This window comes from Sciurus vulgaris (genome assembly GCF_902686455.1).
Source record: "Sciurus vulgaris genome assembly, chromosome: 16".
Lineage (NCBI taxonomy): Eukaryota > Metazoa > Chordata > Mammalia > Rodentia > Sciuridae > Sciurus > Sciurus vulgaris.
In genome coordinates, this window is record NC_136477.1 from 32,561,002 (window position 1) to 32,581,727 (window position 20,726).

The window sequence follows — 20,726 nt, forward strand, 5'->3', positions numbered from 1 at the left end:
AAGCAATATGCACCCTTCTACCTCCCCTCTTGCCCCCCGACAGGTATCCAGGGGGCCTTCAGCCCAAGCTCCTTTCTTTCTGCATCTCTGTTTGGCCCTAATGATGGACAGTCTTTTCAATGGACACAGGGAAGTGAAGGAACCCTACCTAGTCAACATCAATCCTCAAGATAGCTGTGGCTATGGGCAGAGGGGGCCAGCCAGGCACCTGTGCCCTATGCCAACTGGTAGAATCCTACTACTGGGTGGGCAGGCGCCTGATTCCAGCTGAGCCAATCAGCTCTGCCTGACTAGAGAAATGGCTTTTTCTTGGACAGCCTTCCCCATGTGAGGAACAAATAGAAGAAGGTTATAAAGAGCACCTGGCAAATTCAAGTGGTAGGCGTTTGTTATTTTTTCTAACAATTATTATGGGATAAGGAGTGATAATTGTGGGGGATGGGTTGGCAAGCCTAGCTGATATGGAAGAATATATTAGAGATGTTTATCTTTACTCCCCTCCATGAGCCTGTTATTCTGACCCAGCTCTAATTCATCTCAGCTGTGTGTGTGTGTGTGCGTGGTTCTGGGGATTGTTGAACCTAGGGGTTATTGTACCACTGAGCTACAGCCTCAGTTCTTTTTTTTATTTTATATTTCTTTAATTTGTTCTAATTGGTTATAATGACAGTAGGATGCATTTTGACACATTGTACACAAATGGAGCACAACTTCTCATTTTTCTGGCCGTACATGGTTCTTCAGCTCTTTTTATTTTTTATTTTGACACAGGATCTACTAAGTTGCCCAGGCTGTCCTTGAACTTGAGACCCTTCTGCCTCAGCCCGAGTCACTGGGATTACAGGTGTGGTCACCGCCCTCGGCATCCTAGCATTTTGATCTCTGTGCTTTAAGGAGCACAAAAATTCTAATAATTCTAACACAGGTTATCATTATTTTCCCTGTCCCGAGACAGAACAGATAAACTAAACCAGAGGCTCTGAACTCTAGCTACATCCTAGAATTATCGGGAGAGTTAAAAATCCTGGGTCCCAAGCCACACCCCAGATCAGTGAAACTGGCACCTGCAGGGTGTGGTTTTTAAAGCTGGCTGGTGACTCAATGTGCACAATGTGCAGCCAGGGCTGAGAAGCGCTGCTCTGCACAATGATTTAGAACTCCTATGCCCTCCTCCCTCACAAAAGAATGGCTATAAATGTCAAGGCTAGGCCGCTGTACTTTACTCTATGCCAGCAGGACGGCTCATTAGATAAATACCTGTTAATCCAATTCTCCCCCTGACACTTTGTAGAAGGGAGCCAGGAATCTCTCCACCAGCCCTGTTGCTTCCATTCTAATCTTGGAAACGGCTGCTCGGCTGCTCACTATTCAGGGAGACAACAGTTCAGTGCATAGTGTTCCCTGGAGTCAAGGAACTTCCACAAGGTCAAAGAGAGCACGTGTGACTGTGGGGACCTGGTGTGCTACGAGGGTCACCTCTTCTGGCCAGGGGGAAGGAATGGCTTTGCTTTCCTTATGGGTCAAATAGAGCCATGAGAGGGCCTGGGAGGAAACTGAGTCTATTTATAGGGGATACATCCTCTTCTAAAAATAGCTTACTGGGGGCTCAGTGGTACAGCACTTGCCTAGGGTATGTGAGGCCCTGGGTTCGACTGCCAGGACCACATTTAAAAAAAAAAAAAAAAAATCAAAGCACAGCCCACGAAGGTGGTTTGTGAGTGAACTGCCGTGGTTGGGGTTCCGCAGCTCGCTGGTGGAGTCTCCACATCCAGTCAGTTGTGACACTGCAGAAGCCCAGTCACAGGGTCCATTCCTGGGTCATGAGCATGAGCAGCCAATTCTACACCTGGTCCAGATCATTCCAACCACCAAATGACAGGCAGGATAGGTAAACTTAAGGTCCCCTCCAGGTCTTTGATTGAATCCAGTGTTTTCCAAAGTGAGAAATGGGAATCATGGGTAGCCCCGCAGGCTGAAGGCCACCCACACACAGGACCCAAACAACACCGACTCATTTGCCTGTATCAAGACTCACAGTCCTGAGAGTGCACAGTGTGTCTCATCTGAGTGCGACCACCTCTCTGGCATGTGCCAACCTCTTCCCAACCTCCCTCCTTCACCAAGCCTGAAGAAGCCTCAGTCTTAAGCCTAGGCAGGTGGAAGTATCTGGTACAAATTTATTAACACTTTTATTTTCGTGCTACCATGTTTTTTTGTTGCTGTTACCTTCTACATGTAGTATTTACTACAGTACTCTAAAGAATTCTTTAAAGTCAACTTGCAAATAACATTATGCAAGTTCATTCCAACTGAACTCAGTTACTCTGAACTTGTCTCATATTATGCAACCAGGTACGGGGGCCCAGGTGGGCCTTACCAGGAGAGGGGGTAGAAGAGCCTTCCAGGAAGGTCTCTGGAGCAAAGATCAGTAGCCAGGGAGTGGAAGAACTAGAAGAGTCTCAGGTCTGCTGACGGCCAATCCTGAGTCTTTACCCAGAGCCTGAAATTACATTACCTATGAAATCATGAATTATCTCAAGCCTCAAAGTATACCCTAACTCATAACCTCTATAACGTTAGGCAAATAAAACTTAAAAGCGTCTTGCAAAGGTGTGTATTTGATATAAGATCTTATTTCAGCAGGGCGTGATAGTGCATGCCTGTCATTCCAGCAACTCAGCAATCTGAGGCAGAAGGATCGCAAGTTCAAGGCCAGCTTGGGAAATTTTGACCCAGTCTCAAAATGAAAAAATAAATAAATAAATAAAGGTGTGGATATAGCTCAGTGGCAGAGCACCCCTGGGTTCAAACCATAGTGCTACAAATTTTTTAAAAATCTCATTTCTTCTTTATCCCAGTCCATAAGAGAAGTACACATCATATCTATTTTACAGATGAAGAAACTGAGGCTCAGAGAGCAATAAGTTACCCAAAGTCATGCTGTCTCTCTTGTATTTGGGCTGGGGAGATAGCTCAGTGGGTAGAGTGCTTGCCTTGCAAGCACAAGGCCTTGGGTTCGATCCCCAGCACCACAAAAAAAAAAAAAAAAAAAAAAAAAAAAAAGCTGTATCGCTTGTATTTGCCATGTTGTAAAGTAGAATCATTTATTGATGCAGTCTGCACCCCAAGGAGGTACAGGAATACAGGGGAAGAAAAGCAGACAAGTCCCCACCCTCAGGGAGCTTGGAGACTGGTAAATGGAGATTGATGATGTTCCAGTGCAGTGAGCAATGTGGTCAATAAGGGGGTGTGACACTTGTCAGGCCATTCAGGGGAAGCTGGGAGAGCTTGCAGCTAGAGCTGAACTGGGAAGGTTAGGTGGGCCTCACCTAGGGAGGCGGCAGGGGAGCCTTGAGGCAGAGGAAAGGCCAGAGCAAAGGTCAGTAACAGGAGGCTGGGGCTTATCTTCTGTTGTGACAAACAACAGGTCATTGCTTTCACCTAGAGCCAACTCTTCCAGGGTGAAGGGAAGGGGGTGCAGAAAGGAAGGAGTAGAAGGAGGATTGATCAGAAAAGGAGAAAGGGGATGAGGTTAGGGACCTTAGGAGAGGGAGGAGGAGACAGAAGCAGAGGGGGATAGGGAAGGACAGGTAGGAGGAAGGAAATAGGAAGAAAGGTGGGATTGCAGGGAGAAGGAGGGGGAGGTGAAGAAGAGGGCAAGGAGCAGGTAAGAGGTGAGAAGGGGACAGGGTGGGCAGACACAGCATTGACCAGGCGTGCACCAGGGGTCAGGCCCTGTTTCAAACACTTTTCCCAGCTGTCCTTGTTGGCATAGGGTGAGTTCCCAGCGGGTCGAATGCTTTACCCATCTACCCACATTCTCTGTTTCATGCCTCACCACCTGTCTGAGGCAGGTACTATTATTACGCTCCCTGCCCTTTACATGCAGAAAGGGAAGCCAGGAGACTAAGCAGGCAGTTCACAGAAGAAGAGTCACACCCAAGGCAGGGCCCCATTGTTTCTCTCTACCGCCCTGGGTCCCAGGTACAAGGACACTATGTCCTAATCTCCAGCTTGACAAAGGCCCAGCTGACCCCTTGGCATTCACTCCCACTCCTAAGAAGGTATATTTCAATCAGGTTGAGGATTCACTCATGAGCCAAGCAATGGCCACTTATCAAATCAGGCAAAACTCCACAGAACTTCAGTGGCCTAGCCAGGCAAGGTGATCCCAGCAATTCTGGAGGCTGAGACAGGAGGATTGCAAGTTTGAACCCAACCTCAGCAATGTAGCAAAGCACTAAGCAACTTAGGGAGACTCTCTCTCAGAGCTGAAAAATAAAAAAGGCTAGGGATGTAACTCAGTGATAAAGCACCCCTAAGTTCAATCCCCAGCACAAAACAAGAATTTGGGTGGCCCGTGCACTTTCTGGAGTACAGAATCTTTTGAGGCCAGAAAGGACCCTCCAGTTCATCTCTCCTTTTACTAAACAGGAAATAAAGGTCCAGGGAGGTGAATCAGTAAGGGTTCACATATTCCATGCCTTTGTCTCTCTCAGAGCTGACCTGAGTTATGGTTCCATGGGCAAGAGGGTGGTCGATTTTGGTTTAAATAGGATCTACTCATTCACTCATATGACCAATGCATGAAAGAAGAAAAAAGAATTATGAATAATCTTGCCACAAAGACAGAACCACTGTTAAACATTCTGTGTAATTCTTTATAGTTAAAGGGCTTTTAAAGCACAATCAAATGCCAGGGCATGAGATGCAAATGTAAAAAATGAAATATTAAAAATAGGTTTGGCTTGGTGAATGTTTATTTGATCTTCAGATAGGGAAGCTTTCTAAGTTTCTAAGTCTTCTTTCGAAAAGAAGAAACCACAGAGAAGAAAAAGATCAATGAACACTCCAAGAAAAGGAGACAAAAAGGCCTTCTATCTACCAAAATTCAAACTGCATAGGAAAATGCTTTCACAGAAGGATACATTTAGCAAAAAAGCAGGAGGCAAACCTGTATAAGTCATGTAATCATTTGCAATTAATAAAACCACCTCCCACTCATCAGAATGGCTACTATCAAAAACAGAAAATAACAAGTTTGGATGAGGATGTGAGAGAAATCAGAATCCTTATGCACTTCATTGCTGATAGGACTGTATAATGCTGCAGTTGCCATGGACAACGGAAAGATGAATCCTCAAAAAATTAAAAATAGGGCCAGGCACAGTAGCACACACCCGTAATTCCAGAGGCCTGGGAAGCTGAGGCAGGAGGATTGAGTTCAAAGCCAGCCTTAGCAACTTAGCAAGGCCCTAAGCAACTCAGTGAGACCCTGTCTCTAAATAAAATACAAAAAAGGGCTGGGGATGTGGATCAGTGGTTAAGCAACCCTGGGTTCAATCCCTGGTGCAAAAAAAATTTTTTTTAATTAAAAATAGAATCACCATATGACCCAGCCCTCCCACTTCTGGAAATATACTCAAGAGAACTAAAAGTAGATAGTCAAACAGATATTTGATACCATGTTCACGGCAGAAGGTAGAAGCAACAGACAAAAGGCAGAAGCAACTCAAGTAAGGGTCCATCAACTGATAAATGGATAGACAAAAAGTGGCAGGTACGGTATACACAATGGGACATTATTCAATCTTAAAAAGGAGATTGTGACACATGCTAAATATGTATGAGCCTTGAATACATTATGCTAAGTGAGATAAGCCAGGCACAAAGAGTGAGGAATGTACGATTGGGCTTACAGGGCCACTGCTTATTTGAGTCCCAGATAATCAAATCACAAAGACAAAGTCGAAGCGCAGTTAGTTGCCCAGGGCTGGAGGGAGAGTGGTGGGAGAAACTGTTGCTTAATGAATATCCAGTTTTAGTTCTGCAAGACTAGGAGAGTTCTACAGATGGGCTGTGCGACAGTGTGAACATATTGAACTAGACAATGAAAGCACAGTTAAGCGGGGAATTTTATATTGTGTATATTACCACAATTTTTAAAAACCCACAGTAAAGGGATTGTGAGAAAACACACAAGAACTAGCATAGAGTCTGGTCTGTAGTCAGTCTCTCCTTAAAGTGTAGTTCATGGACCAGCAGCAAAAGCATCGCTAGGAGCTTGTTAGAAATGCCACTCAAGCTGTAGAGGAAAATGGGGTGGTGGGGAGATGGAAAGACAGTAGAATGAAACAGTATTACCCTATGTGTATATATATGGTTACATGAATGGTGTGAATCTACATTGTGTACAACCCATAGAAATGAAAAGTTGTACCCCATTTGTGTACAATGAACCAAAATACAGTCTGTAAAAATAAAAATTAAAAAATTTAATAAAAAAGAAAAGAAAGAAAGAAAAAAGAAATGCCACTCAAGATCTGCCCCTTCTGCTGGGCGTGGTGTGGCATGCCTATAATCCCAATGATTCGAGAGGCTGAGGCAGGAGGATTGCAAGTTCAAGGTCAACCTCAGCAATTTGGCAAGACCCTGTCTCAAAATAAAAAATAAAATGGGTTGGAATGTGGCTCAGAGGTTAAGTGCCTCTGGGTTCGATCCCTGGTTCCAGTTCAAAAAGGAAAAAAAAAAAGATCCACCACTTCAAAATCTGTACGGCAGCCCCATCCTCATGAGCACCGTCCACGTTCAAGGTGGAAGTGCTGAGTGAGCACATCACCTTTCTGTTAGTAGGACTATAAGCAAAGGGTAGCTGTGCACTTTTCTTCACTTTCTAAAATAGATACGTATCACTGAAGCTTGCCTACATTGTAATTATAAGACATTCTTGACTTGTGGATGTTTTAACAGATCCCCCAAAATCCAAAGCAGATGAGTTTTAGCAGGTCCCAAGGCCTGTTGGTCGATCAAAAATATGCAAGCTAGAGGAGAAACTGAAATCTAGATACCCGGCCCCCAAGCCTCATTTTAGCCAACATTTATGCCCATGTTTTCTTCAGAACACTTTTGGGTCGGTCTCACCTCGAACAGCCTGTCCTAAAACACCTACCCATGACCTGGTCAGCTGGGCCATCAACTCCATATACCATGGGGAAAATGGTCACCCGAGTGAATGGAATTCTCAGGTGAATTCATATTAGGATCGAGGCACAAGTAGCCTGAGATTCCCCCCAGGAGAGCAACCTACAGCATCCTGGAGGAAATCTAAGTCCTGGTCTTATAAACTGAACCTAGTGGTCTCACTCTTAAGCACAGATGGCAGAGAATCACCTTGTTCCCAGGGCTCTAAACAAGCAGATTCTCCATCTTTGCCCAAGGCTTTTGGAAGAGCACAACTTGCAGGCCCATCTATTGATCATGGAAAAGAACCACAGAGTGCAAATTCTAACAGCCACCTGGCACCTGCTCCCTGTTCACACAATAACTGGAAGACAGACTGCATGCCCCTGCCTCGTGAGAATCGCTCGAAACTGTTTCCAAACGCACACTAGAGTCTCAATGATGCAAATCCTCAGTTTTTAAACCTCAGCCCTATCCCAGACGTGCTGGGTAATCCAGAGCAAACTAACCTCTTTTCTGCATATATTTCTAACCCCTCTGGAGATAGGATGGCACCCTCTACCTGCCTAATTCTTGTTTATCACAAAGTAAAAAATGAAATAAGAAATCACAACTAAATCATTTTTCATGTGTTGCTAATAGTTTTGGCTCTTACACACTATCTTTACAGATACAAGCATAGGTTATTCACTGCAGAACTGTTAAAAACCAACACCCAAGTGTCCAAATCAGGAGACTGGTTAAACAAGGAGTAGTCATAGCTGGGAATATAATACAACTTATAAAAAAGAATGACAGCCAGGCACAGTGGTGCACACCTGTAATCCCAGCTACTCAGGACGCTGAGGCAGAGGGATCTAAAGTTCAAGGTCAGCCTGGGCAACTTGGCAAGACCCTATCTCAAAATTAAAATTTTTTAAAAGGCTGTGGGTTTAGGGTAGCATACAGGAGGCTCTGGGTTCAATACCCAACACAAAAAAAGAATGAGATGTTCTCTTCTCTGTGTACAGATATAGAAAATTCTTCAGAACGCTTAAAATGCAAAATCAAGGAGAAAAGCAGTGTGTGGAGCTCTGTGGTCCAAGGAGGTAGCTACACAGAATATTTAAACTTCAATTTGAATGCTAATTTTAATGATTAACATTTAAATTTAGTCCCAATAGTTACATTTCAAGCGGGTGAAGAAGGGCAGAGAAGTTTCAACTACCGCACCACGTGGCAGCTGCAGGACCTGGACATGACCTTGCATGCATCAGACTCCTCATCTGTACCACGATGGTAACAACACCCACCACTACGACCATAACAGGTGATACATACAGCGGTTGGAACTCCTGGCCTACGGAAAGGGCTCAACAATCCTTATCACTGAGTCTGACACTTGCACCACGGTGGACCAAAGCTAAGTTTGAGCTAGTTGTGTTAAAAGCTTCCAGATGGGTTCTACTTTGGTAGAAGTAATTGAGTTCAAGTGTTATTAAATATTAGTAGTAAAAAATTCGGCATTAGTAAATTAGTCCAAGCTAATCTAGCATAGGTGCAGCCTGTCCCCACCCCAATCCCATCTAAGTTTGCTATTATCAGAGATCCCAGCAAACATTCTTGCCAAAGCTGTTCTCTTAGAATCTGTCTTCACACAGAAGTCTATGTGGCCAATACTTGAGAGGAAACCTCAAGTGCCATCATTGCTGGTCTTGGTTCTGAAGAGCACCATCAAGCTTCCCCAGTTCACAAGAGTTCATTATAAGCAGGTTACCATAAGATGTATCATTGAAGTTGGGTGTACTTGAGCATGCCTATAGTCCCAGTGATCGCGGAAGCTGACACAGGAGGAGCCCAGGTTCTACACCAGTCTCAGCAACTTAGCAAGACCCTCAGCAACATAGCAAGAACTTGTCTCAAAAAAATAAATAAAGGGCTGAGAATAGAGCTCAGCTGGTAGAGCACTTGCCTTGCAAGCACAAGGCCCTGGGTTCAATCCCCAGTACTGCAAATAATAATAATAATAATAAAGATCAGCTGCCTTAAAAATAAACAGTAAGCCAGGTGCAGTGGTGCACACCTGTAATCTCAGTGACTCAGGAGGCTGAGGCAGGAGGACTGTAAGCTCAAGGCCAGCCTGGGCTACTTAGTGAGACCTTATCTCAAATAAAAGGAAGGGAGTGGGGAAGGGAATGGGAAAGACAGGTGAATGAATCGGACATAACTTTCCAATGCTCATATATGAATACATGACTAGTGCAACTCCACATCATGTACAACCACGAGAGAGGGAAGTTATTATACTCCATGTACGTATAATATGTCAAAGTACATTCTCCTGTCATGTGTACCTACAAGGAACAAATTTTAAAAATAAAAAAGGGGCTGCGGGTGTAGCTCAGAGGTAAGCACCCCTGGGCTCAATCCCTGGTACCAAAAAAAAAAAAAAGGACCAGAACAAATGTGAACCATTGTTTCAGACAGAACAAGAATGCATGGTCAACTGCTTATCTGATAATGCAAATTTATCCATAATAATGTTTAACACTGAGATTGTATTTTACAGTTTTAAAATTATTTACACATGCAGCATCTCAACAGATAGCCCAAAAGGGTAAGAACCAAGGAGTCGTATCTATGCAAGATATTTCCTATCAGTGGGTCAATCCACTAATGAAATTAAAGCACAAAGTTCAAATAATCTTAGACAAAGGCTCAGATGCTCGTGGATACTTTCCTATCACGCTGGGGTAGCTATGTGAATCACTCATTTCATCTGGGGATATTTCTATACAGACAGCCAGTGATCAGGCGGTTGGGTCAGAGCTGTCTTGGGATGGAGAAACAGATTCTAGGGGCCTCTGGTTCTTTGTGCTTCTAACCCATGCAAACCACTTCCTTTTCTCAGCACTGGGAAAACCAGGCAGAAACAATCAAATGCTGAAGATGCAGTCTTCTTGGGACATACCCACGCAGCTGGGGAAGTACTCTGGCTATGATGATGAGAATGGGAAATTATTTTTCTACCTAAGACAGTGTATCTCAAACTGGGTTATGTGGGTTCTAAAATGTAAGAAACAGGAATAATGAAAATATTAGAGTCCATCACCCTCCTAACATTTGCTGCTGTGAAACACGTTTCCCGCAGTATGCGAAATGTCCTGGGTTATGGTGTTAATTGTATATCAGTGGTACTACAAATCTCCTGAATTCAGACTGGAAAAGCACCTGGACTAATTGTGGTAAAAGCTTGAAGAGTGTGCTTGCTCTTGTTGAAAGACAGTAACCACGTGGAGAAGCCAGAACTAGCCTGCTGAAGGATGAGGCAGGTGGCCCAGTCGTTCCTGTCACTCTGGCTGAAACCTGTCCACTGCCAGACACACAACAGAGATCATCCAGGACCAAGTATCCCAGCTAACCCACCAGTGACTCTGACTATGATGAGAGAGCCCAGGCTAGACCAGATTCTTCCCTGGTTAGTCAGTCAAAATTGTTGACCCCAGAATTACAAGCTGATTAGTGGTTGCTGTGGAAGCCACTAGCTTTTGGAGTAGATGGGTCGGCCACAATTGAGAATTGATTCAGTTCCCTGCTCCCGGTTGGAAAGAAATCAAGCCAAAGTCGAGTGACAGAAAAATGCCACCAGTACGACTTTAAGGGAGCCAGGAGACCTACAAACACTGAGCTCAGTACTCCATATTGCCAGCGTTGGGGTGGGGAGGAGGAAAGGGAGAGAAGGTGGCTTGGACACCACTAACCACACAAACCACTGCTCCACTGCAACATTCAAGAGACTTGGGGATACTACTGGACCCCCACTTAGTGGACACATGACATTTCTATCCAAAGGCACATGTCTTAGAAAAGAGGCTCAACCAGGTGCTGCTGAGATGAACAGGTAAAAGTTGAAGGTTAGCTCAAAGGTTAAGATTGTTCTAAACTGGGAGCAGGGGCACATGCCTGTAATCCCAGCAGCTCCAGAGGCTGAGGCAGAAGAATTGCAAGTTTGAAACCAGCCTCAGCAATGTAGCAAAGTCTCAAGCAACTAAATGAGACCCTGTCTCAAAATAAAAAATAAAAAGGGCCGAGGATGTGGCTCAGTGGTAAAGCAACCCTGGGTTTGATCCTAGGTACTCACCCCGCTCCAAAACAAAAACAAAAACAATTGTTCTAACAGTTATACATCCCTCTTTATTTATAAACTCAGGAAAAATTTTCCTAATGGAAAAAATATCTGTCCTCCAGGGTAACTTGGATCAAGACTTTTTATTCTTTGTGTGTGTTTCAATTGCCCTTCTAAATATCAGTTTGATGTCTGTTTCACTCATGACTTGTCTGTTGTTAATAAATAACAGCACTCAATAAATCTCATTTAAAACTCTTTAAAAAAAAAAAAAAAATAGCCAGATGTGGCGGCACATGCCTGTAATCCCAGTGGCTTAGGAGGCTGGAACAGGAGGATTACAACAAAGCTAGCCTCAGCAACTTGGCAAGACCCTGTCTCAAAATAAACAACTATAAAAGGACTGGAGATGTGTGGTACAGTGGTTAAGTGCCCCCCAGGGTTCAACCTCCAGTTCAAATGAAAGAGAGACAGAGAAGAAAGAGAAGGAGGAGCAGGAGAAGGAAAAAGAGGAAGGAAAAGAACATAGACTGCCTTAAAAAATAAATAGTAAGCCAGGAGTGGTGGGACACGCCTGTAATCCCAGTGACTGAGGAGCCTGCGCCAGGAGGATCACAAATTCAAGGACAGACTAGGCAACCTAGCAAGACCCTGTCTCAAAAAATAAAAAGGGCTGGGGATGCAGCTCGGTGGTAGAGCACCTCAGTACCACCACACACAAAAAAGTAAGCTGTGATCATCTTTCATGATCTACAGGAGAATGGTGCTTGCTTTGGAGGGAAATTGGTGAATTTTACAGCTTCATTCGGTTTCATTTTTCATAAATGGAATATTAGTTAGATGAGACTTACATTGAAAAGGTAGATGCTCAACATTTTTATGACAAGGAGATTTGAGCTCGGGTTAAAGGATGTTTCTCCCTGAGATGATAGGAATTTATAGAAACACGATCTCTGGAGCAAGAAGGACCTGCCTTTGAACTTCCCCTTATTAACTACTGACCTTGAGCAAGTTTTCGCTCACTTACTTTCAATCTAAGCTAAGGTTAGAAGTCAGACCACACAGGCTCACTACCAGGTTTAAAACGAAGTAAGGTACATACCTGATAATCAGAAAATTATTATTATTCCTGTTAAGGGAGAGGAGAGAAGAATGAAGAAACATGTGGGGGTTAAGCTAAGAAAACTGAGTGCTCCTATTTCCAGAACAGTCCTTGTGGTTTTTATGCTGAACAGGTGGGTGGGAGGAAATGGGAACAGGTCATTAAGTGCCACTTCCTTTTTGTTTGTTTTTTTTTTTGTATTAGAGATTGCTGCTTTTCAGGGCTGCTTTACCACTGAGCTACATCCCCAGTCCTTTTTGGTCTTTATTTTGAGGCAGGGTCTTGCTAAGTTGCCGAGTCTGGCCTCAAACGTGTGATCCTCTAGCTTTGGCCTCCTGAGTCGCTCGAATTACAGGGGCGCACCACCATAGCCTGGTTTCATCACTTCCTTTTTTAAAATATACCAATGTGTGTGAACGTTCTTGGCCCAGCCCAGGAGGGGACACTGAATATTCTCCCAGCTCTAACCCATCCTGTCATTGAACTTTCCAGCTCCCAAGGCAGAAGGGTGTCAATGCCACCTGTTGACAGGGAAGGAAGCAATAATACTTCTGACCACAGAGGAGCTAAGTTATAGTCACTCAGACTGTTTCTTAGCTCTCTGTGTAGCATGAATCATGGCAGAAACTGAGTAGCACAGACAAAAGGGTGGCAGAGGTGACCAATGAGCTCAGGTGCTGCATTTTGTAGGTTCCAGCAGAGTTGAAGTCTTGCTTCCGGCATTAATGCAAAGAGGGCCAGCACTCGCCCTGAACTTCAACCTCAGGAAGATGTCAGGCTGACGTGAAAACAAGGTCACTCCTGGGAAAACTCCTAAAACTGTGTCAAAGTCACTCTTCTTGTCCCCTCTCCCATCCTCTGCCTGTACTCCTTGGCCAAACTCCAACCCGGTCCATTTTGTGACTTAAAGATGGCTCTGATCAAGGATGATGAAACTAATAATGATAATAGCAGCTGATATTTATTAAGCGCTAGCCACCATGCACTGTCCCTGGATCATCTCATGTAATCCTAACCGTAATCCTGGACAGCAGGTACCAATAGTATAAGCGATCATTCACAGAAGCCATTTGCCAAGACCTCGAAGCTGCCAAGCAGGGGACCAGAACTGAAATCTGGGGAGACAGAGTCTTAAGCCCCTTATGCTGCTGCACTACCCTGCCTTACAATGGAGGCTGGGGATATGTCTTTGGACTTATGCTCCCATCACAGAGATTAGCTGAGGTTTTAGTTCTAGAACTGTGGTTTGCACTGTATCGGGGTGATCTTCACAAGGGGCTGGGAAAGACACATCTTTGGAAGAACCTGCAAATCTTTTGTTTTTGCCAAGTCACAGGGCCATGAAAAGTCAGGCAGTTTAAGCAGCCCCTCCCTGTCTGTCAACAATGGACAGGACAGAAGGGCTCAGCTGGATGTACCAGGGCTTCTCCTCCAGCCTTCTGTCTCTTGGCAAAGGACAGGACTAGGCCATCTTACACAACTCACTTTACCTTCCTACACAGGTCCCTCCTTGCTGAAGGGCCTTGGCAAGCCAGCTGGAATCACAGACACAGATGACAGGTGACATGGGGGAGGTTCCATATGAGGGTTCCAGCTACCTTTCAACTGTGAGCTTATAAGTAACAACACCTTTATTTACATAAGCACCAGAACTACTTCAAAGTCCCCAGGGTAAATATTGCTTAAGGAACTTTATGTTCCTGAGACAGGGATCAGATCTGGATGGGTAGGTCCAGCTCCTAGAGATATATTTAAAATTAGTGAAAGGCTTAAAGTCCTTAGGGAAAAATCTTTCCTACCCTCAGGGAATATGATTCAGCAAATCTAATTTCAGTGGTAATTCAGGTACGAGCAGTCTTCAGAAAATGCACTCTTCTAAGAAATACTATTTAAAATGTAATGTTCAACCTTGTGACAAATCTCCATTCCACATTATATTTCCTTTGATCTTATCTTCCAAGCCCTGAAGGTAAGTTTCCTACAGGCAGGGACTGTGTCCTGTGTATTGCCAAAAGAATACAGTAACTAGTTGGGGAAACTCTCAAATGTCTACCCAGTCAGAGCTGAACACTCCATGCAGCCTTTGGGTGCCCTTCATGCTGTTTTTAGCTCCTAAGTTTCTGAATCTCTTTGGGGAGGCTCTGATCCTCTCTCTAGGACTGGAGTGGCTCTGTACCCAACCAAGGCAATGGCCGAGATGCCAACATCTGTTCCCATCTGATCCAGTAATTAATGGAGTCTGGCAGCCAGCCCAAACCATGGGCTCATTTCTCAATTGCTCTGCTTCCAAGTCCCTGGCCAAGTTCTAGTCCATTTCCCCAGGCTGGAGTAGGCCAAGAAAACAGTCAAGTACATCAGAATGAAGAAGCCACGGGCTTGCAGCCAAATCTCAGTGGGTGGGAGGTGGAAGAGGTTCTCTTCACTACTGTTGCTCAGGCTCAAATCCAGGGTGGCAAAGCTGTGCCACTTTTACCTGCACCTTCTAAATTAGGAAAGAGGGCTGTCATCCCTGGTATTTTATAGGAGAGGAAACTAATTTTAAAAGAACATGTGCTCAATGGGAGCTTTTCCAGGGGCATGTCCAACAGGGCAGCTGACAACTCATTGAAATGACCTTGAGACCCAAATTGGCAAAGTCAAGCTGAAAGTCCAAGTGAAGCTCTGCCATGAAATGAGCAGAACTTTCTGTCGTTGGTTGAAAAAAAGTGCCCACTACTCTTGTATTGGTAGGACAGAGGGAGAAAAGAACATATATAAACATTCACTTGTGTCTGGTAAAATTCCTCCAGAAAGGTCAGAAGAGATCAACACTGATTTTCCTTCAGAAGGTTCCTGGGGGCCAGGGTGGGGGTATGACAAAAGTGGATGGGACCTTTTAGTTAATAAAAAACATGAATGAATTGGACATGTAGTACACACCCATAACTCCTGTAAAGAGGCTGAGGCAGGAGGATCACAAGTTCACCACCAGCCTCAGCCACATAACCGGACCCTGCCTCAAAAAAAAAAAAAAATTTAAAAGGTCTGGGATGTAGCCCAACAATAGAGTACTTGCCTACCATATGTGAGGCAGTGGGTTTGATCCCCACCTCTACACACACACACACACACACACACACATGAAAAAAGCGAATGTATTACCCAATCAAATATAATTAGAGGTTTAAAAATTAGTTCAGGGGCTGAGGGCATAACTCCAAGGTATAGTATGTGCTTAGCATATGACAGGCCCTGGGTTCATCTCCAGCACCAAAAATGAAAAAAATAGTTTTCAGACATTGATTTAGCATTTACTTAGCATTTGGAGGGCACTAAAGCAGATGTTAGCCTTGAGTTGGGCAGGGAAGCTGGGTGGCACTAACCTGTAATCCTAGCTACTGGAGAGGCTGAGGCAGGAGGATCATAAGTTCAAGTTTGAGGCCAGCCTCATCAACTTAGCAAGACTCTGACTCTAAATAAACAAACAGGAATGGGGCTATAGCTCTGTGGGAGAGCACCCCTGGTTCAATTTCAAGTGGGAGAGGGAGGAGAAGAGACCAATAATGAAATCATTTCAGTGCAGGGACAGAGGTCAGCAATAGGAGTACAGAGAGAGGCCATCCCTTGATGGAATGTTAAAGTGGAGAACCAGGTTAAGATTTCTTCAGAGAAGTATTTTCTCCGTCTTAAGAGTAAGACCGTGACCAAATACCATATGCCCATGCCTGCAGTACTTCTAGAAGGCTGAACTGGGATGTGAGTCAGGCCACAGAGACACAAGTAAACAAAAGCATTGAAAGGGAAAGGGCACCCTGATGTAAATGATTCTGTACCACTCCCACAGAGGTGGGGAGAGAGCGAAGCAACGGGTAGGGCTGGGAAATGCCCATGCTATAATCTGCCTCCTTTTCTCTCCACGCTCCTCCGCATTCACCCAAACACACCACAGAACCCCACTATGTAAGTTTGATAAAGGGTACTACTAAGGAGCTGCCACGTGTAAAGTACTTGGAAGAGCGCCGAGCACATAGACATAGTGCTTTATAAATGTTAAAGTCAAATCAAGCCCTGGAAATGCAAAGCTTTGCAAACATCTCCCCAGAGAAGAACTCTCAACGTCCAAGGCCCGTTGGAACTTGGATCTTCTTCCTGATACCACGTTACTAAGATATTGAACGTATCAGAAGCGGAGATGAGAACCGTACCTTAAAGGGCAGAGCCTGCCCCGCCAGAGACCCGAATAGCAAGACCTGGGTGCGTCGGTTTGCCCAACACCAAAACTACACTAATACTTGGGCTTCCTTCAATTCCTTGACCCGAGCGATCGGCAGGGAGAATTGAGAACGACCTTAGGATATTGCGCAAAAAACCGGGGCGTGGTGAGCAGGTGGCCTCCGTGCGCTCGCCGCGCGGTTACCTAGGCGCAGACAGGTGCCCGTGGGCGTGCGGTGCCCTCGGTCCGCGTTGCCTCCCGCGGGCACGAGGGCCCAGAGATTCCCGGGCCAGTGCCTCGGTGCGGCCTCCCCCGGCGCGCAGAGCCCAGCCTGGTCCCCAGGTCGCCCACCCCGCCTCCCTGCACGCAGTGCCCGGTGCCCACGCTGCGGCGGGGCGCGCAGCTCTAGACCGCCTGGGAAAGGGGCTTCCTGGAGGCGGAGCCCGCGCCGCCAGCCCGCCTCCGCTCACCAGTTCCCCGAGCCCACGATGCACACTTTCAGGGGTGCCGCTGCCATGGCCAGGACGGTATGCAGCAGCCTAGACCGTGCCTCCCCGGCCGGCTGCCGGCCTCCACCCGCTCAGCCTAGCCCGCAGCGACTCGCGGCGACCCGCCCTGCCTGCCTCTCCGCCAATGGCCACGGCCACCCCTGCCGGAGCGCCGGGGGCCACAGATGACAGCCGGGGAAGACCCGCCCCGCCACTCCCAACAACCACTGCGCACGCCTGGCCCTGGCCTCCCAGCCCCGCTCCTGTGCAGGCGCACCCCTGCCCGAGGCATGTCGGGACATGTAGTCCACACCACCGGCCACTGCGTGCTCCAGTACAGCCGCCCCCGCCGCGCCACGTGCCAGCCTGGGTCTTGGCGCAGAGACTTGCGTACCCAGCTCTGGGGGGCTGCACTGCACCCTCCCGGGTAGAGCTGGCCTGACTCAGCTCGCAGCTATGCCGCCTGCACGCTCCTTTCTACCTTACCTACTCGGGAACAGCTGCCACTCTGCGACGTGGACTCGAAAGAGGGTCCTAGGTTGACTCTAAGGTCAACCAGCGTCGACCAGAGCTCGAAGTGCGCATCTTTGCCTCACTTATATACACAACGCACAGAGAGGCGCCCCCAATCTTATCAGCAAACTTGGATTATCTGGGGCCCTAGACCCTTTGCCTGCCGGGTAAAGGTGGGGGAGTGCCCTTACCCACTTTTGAGGCAGAACTCACCCCCTTTTTGCTTTACCAGGGCCTGATTGGTCCTTGTTTGTGGCGAGACCACGAGACCACGCTTCTTTCCTTCCTGACAAATAGAACGTTATTTAATCTGACCATCAGTATCCCTAGGCAGTGTGCTAAACCAGAGGTTCTTAAACTTTACAGCACGTAAATCACAAGAGCTTTAACAAATTCCCATGCCCAGGCACCACCCCAGACTGATTAGGTGGGATGCGGGCTTTCCAAAAAAAAAAAAAAAAAAAAAAATTGGGGCAGAGGGCATATCGGGGATTGAACCCAGGGGTACTTTACCACGGCGCCACATCCTCAACCCCCAACCCCCATTTTTATGTTTTTTTTTGTGTTTTTTTTTTTTTTTTCTTTTTTCTTTTTTTCCCCCAGTGCTGGGGATTGAACCCAGGGCCTTGTTCATGCACTCTACCAACTAAGCTATATCCCTAGCCCCTTTATGTTTCATTTTGAGACAGGGTCTCGCTAATTGTTGAGGCTGGCTTTGAACTTGTGATCCTCCTCCTCAGCTTCCTGAGTTGCTGGGATTACAGATGTGCGCCATCGTGCCCAGCCTAAATTTCTTACAGTTCAAAAGGAGATTGAGAGACTGACATGTGGCTGCATCGCAGGAGGCGCGTGGCGGGGATGGCGCTGGCTTGGGCCTGGAAGCAGATGTCCTGGTTCTACTACCAGTACCTGCTGATCACAGCGCTTTACATGCTGGAGCCCTGGGAGCAGGCTGTGTTCAATTCCATGCTGGTTTCGATTGTGGGGATGGCACTGTACACCGGATACATCTTCATGCCCCAGCACATCATGGCGATTTTACACTACTTTGAAATTGTACAATGACCACGATGTAACCAAACTAGAGGTTCTTTGGGGAAGATCCACCCTATGAAGTTGGAATGAGACTTCATCAGATGTCCTAAGAAACTCTACCAGATGTCAACATAACCAACCTTATAAATACAAGACTAAAATCCATGAGAACAGGAAAATCATCCTGACTCATGCATTGTGTTCTTTATTTTTGATTTTAAAAGAGGCTCTTGTATAGTAGTTTTTGTCTATTTTAACATTGTAGTCATTCGTACTTTGATATCAGTATTTTCTTAACCTTTGTGACTGTTTCAATATTACCCTGTGAAAGCTTCTTAATGTAACTTTGAGTACATTTTAATTGCCTTCTATTTTTAAAACCCAAAGTCATTAGTTGGGCTCTACTGTTCTTGCTATTGTATGGTATATACATCTGCCTGGATATATTTCTACTCTTGACCAAAGTTTTGTAAGAAACAATACACGATTTGGGGCAGGGGCATGGGAGGGAGGATATTTTATTGAGAACTACTTACAAAAGACTTCTCTGTAAGCTTGAACTCAGGAGTACAGTTTAGCTATCTAGACTCTTAACAGCTTTTGCTTTAAAACTATTGAAGCATTTCTTAGCAATGAAAAGTAAAAGATCTTGCTAAAATTAAAATAAGGAACACTTTACATTTTAAATATTTATTCATTATGTGGATCTATTTCTAGAAAACTTTGGTGATGATTCTTGACAACAGGTGGTGAAATAGCATTATTATGTAATGCTTGTATATACTGTAGAGTTTTTAAGAGAAGGTATATCAGTTTCCTCCAAGGGCCACTGTTAATAGTATATACTTCCTTAAATTTAGTTTTCATGATTGTAATGGGTGCTGCAAATGCATTTGCACATTGCAATAAGATGTGATGAGATGTATTGTTAAAAACTACAGCAGCAAAAAGAAGTGTAAACTTATAAACTTAGTTAAAATCCTTTGGGAAAAAAAAAAGGAGATTGAAAACAGCAGCTAAAATTGAGAAGCTGAGAATAAAAGTATCAGTGGACACCAGCTAAAGAAACAAATATTGCAGCACCTAGAAAATACTAGGCCCATTATTTGTTTCCATCTTTACATTATGTGAAAGAATTATCTGGCTGGCTTCTCTGTCTCTGTGACTCACTGAGGAGGCTGAGGCAGGAGGATCGCAAGTTCAAGGTCAGACTCAGAAACTTAATGAGACCCTGTCTCAAAATAAAAAATGAAGAGGGCTGGGGATTTAGCTCTGTAGTAGAATGCCCCTAAATGCAATCCCTAATGCCAAAAAGAAGAAAAACGGGAAGGAACGAATTATGTGTGTTGTTTATGCTATTTGCTTAAGAAAAAAAGGCAGCAGGTGAAATAGAGCAGTCTCTCCGCTTTCTCTCTGATGGTTTGTTTTCAATCATTTGCGCTCATGCAAAGAGACATACAGGGATGATGGGAGAGATGGACTAGTGAGGCTTTATTCCTTTTGCATTTGTGTCACAAAATGCACTTGTCAGATTAATGAAGTCATGCATTTGGGTAGCATACTTGTGTTGCAAAGACTTATGCCCAATTGTTTATTTTAACCTTTGCCTAAAAGTTTTATATCTCATATGGAAACTTGTTCTCACAAAAGTTACAACTACACCTCTATGATAATGAGCAACCTGGTTATTCTGTGAACACATCCTGCCCAGCACAGACTTACAATGTTTACTGATCACCTGATATGTGCAACACTGTATGCCAGAATGGATAGAGTAGGTCATCATTTGTTTTATAGACTAGTTACAGATATTAGGACTGGGAATGTAGCTCAGTGGCAGAGGGCTCCTGGTTTAATACCCAGTACCACTAAAAAAAAAAAAAAAAAAAAAAAAAAAAAGTCGTTACAGAGACTAAGGTGAAAGGGAATGTCTCGGCTTCCTTCCAGGTGCGATTTTTCCATGTGGGCTCCACTGGGAGCTCTTTTCCTGTGGTGCATTTTCTGTGTTCCACAAGCAAGCATCCCAAGAGAAATGAAACAGGAATTGTCAGATTCTTAAGATCAGAGCTCCAAAATTGCCAAAACAACATTTTTGTCATGCTCTTTAGGTCAAGAAATTACAAAGCCCAATTTAAAAGGGAGAAGACATAGGTCCTACTTCTCAGTGGGAGAAATGTCAAAGAACTTTGGGACCCTGTTTTAAAATTGTCATACTCTAGAGCTCCATAGTACAAACTGAGACAAAAAATGACTTTCCAAAAGTCCAGTGGGGAGCCAGGAACAAGCTTTTTGGATTTCATAGCCTATACTCTTCCAACTATTCATTCATAC

At 45.0% G+C, this 20,726-nt stretch overlaps 2 protein-coding genes across 2 annotated transcripts in view; one reads left to right on the top strand and one right to left on the bottom strand.

The window, feature by feature from the left end:
* Positions 1 to 17,035, bottom strand: part of GPD1L (glycerol-3-phosphate dehydrogenase 1 like) — a 54,477-nt gene extending 37,442 nt beyond the window's left edge. The window contains exon 1 of the mRNA XM_079114009.1: positions 16,830 to 17,035. Within this exon, the coding sequence (XP_078970135.1) occupies positions 16,830 to 16,876 (47 nt within the window). The 5' untranslated portion in view covers positions 16,877 to 17,035. The remainder of the gene's footprint in view (positions 1 to 16,829) is intronic.
* A 1,151-nt stretch (positions 17,036 to 18,186) lies between these two features.
* On the top strand, positions 18,187 to 19,374 carry LOC306646666 (serine palmitoyltransferase small subunit A-like). Its single transcript, XM_079115274.1, has one exon. It carries the CDS (start codon positions 18,219 to 18,221, stop codon positions 18,423 to 18,425), a length of 207 nt encoding a protein of 68 aa, XP_078971400.1. The 5' UTR covers positions 18,187 to 18,218; the 3' UTR covers positions 18,426 to 19,374.
* The last annotated feature ends 1,352 nt before the right edge of the window (positions 19,375 to 20,726 follow it).

What these genes read in the sequence shown, in the direction of transcription:
- LOC306646666 (XM_079115274.1), top strand. Translation starts at nt 18,219, where the DNA reads ATGGCGCTGGCTTGGGCCTGGAAGCAGATGTCCTGGTTCTACTACCAG.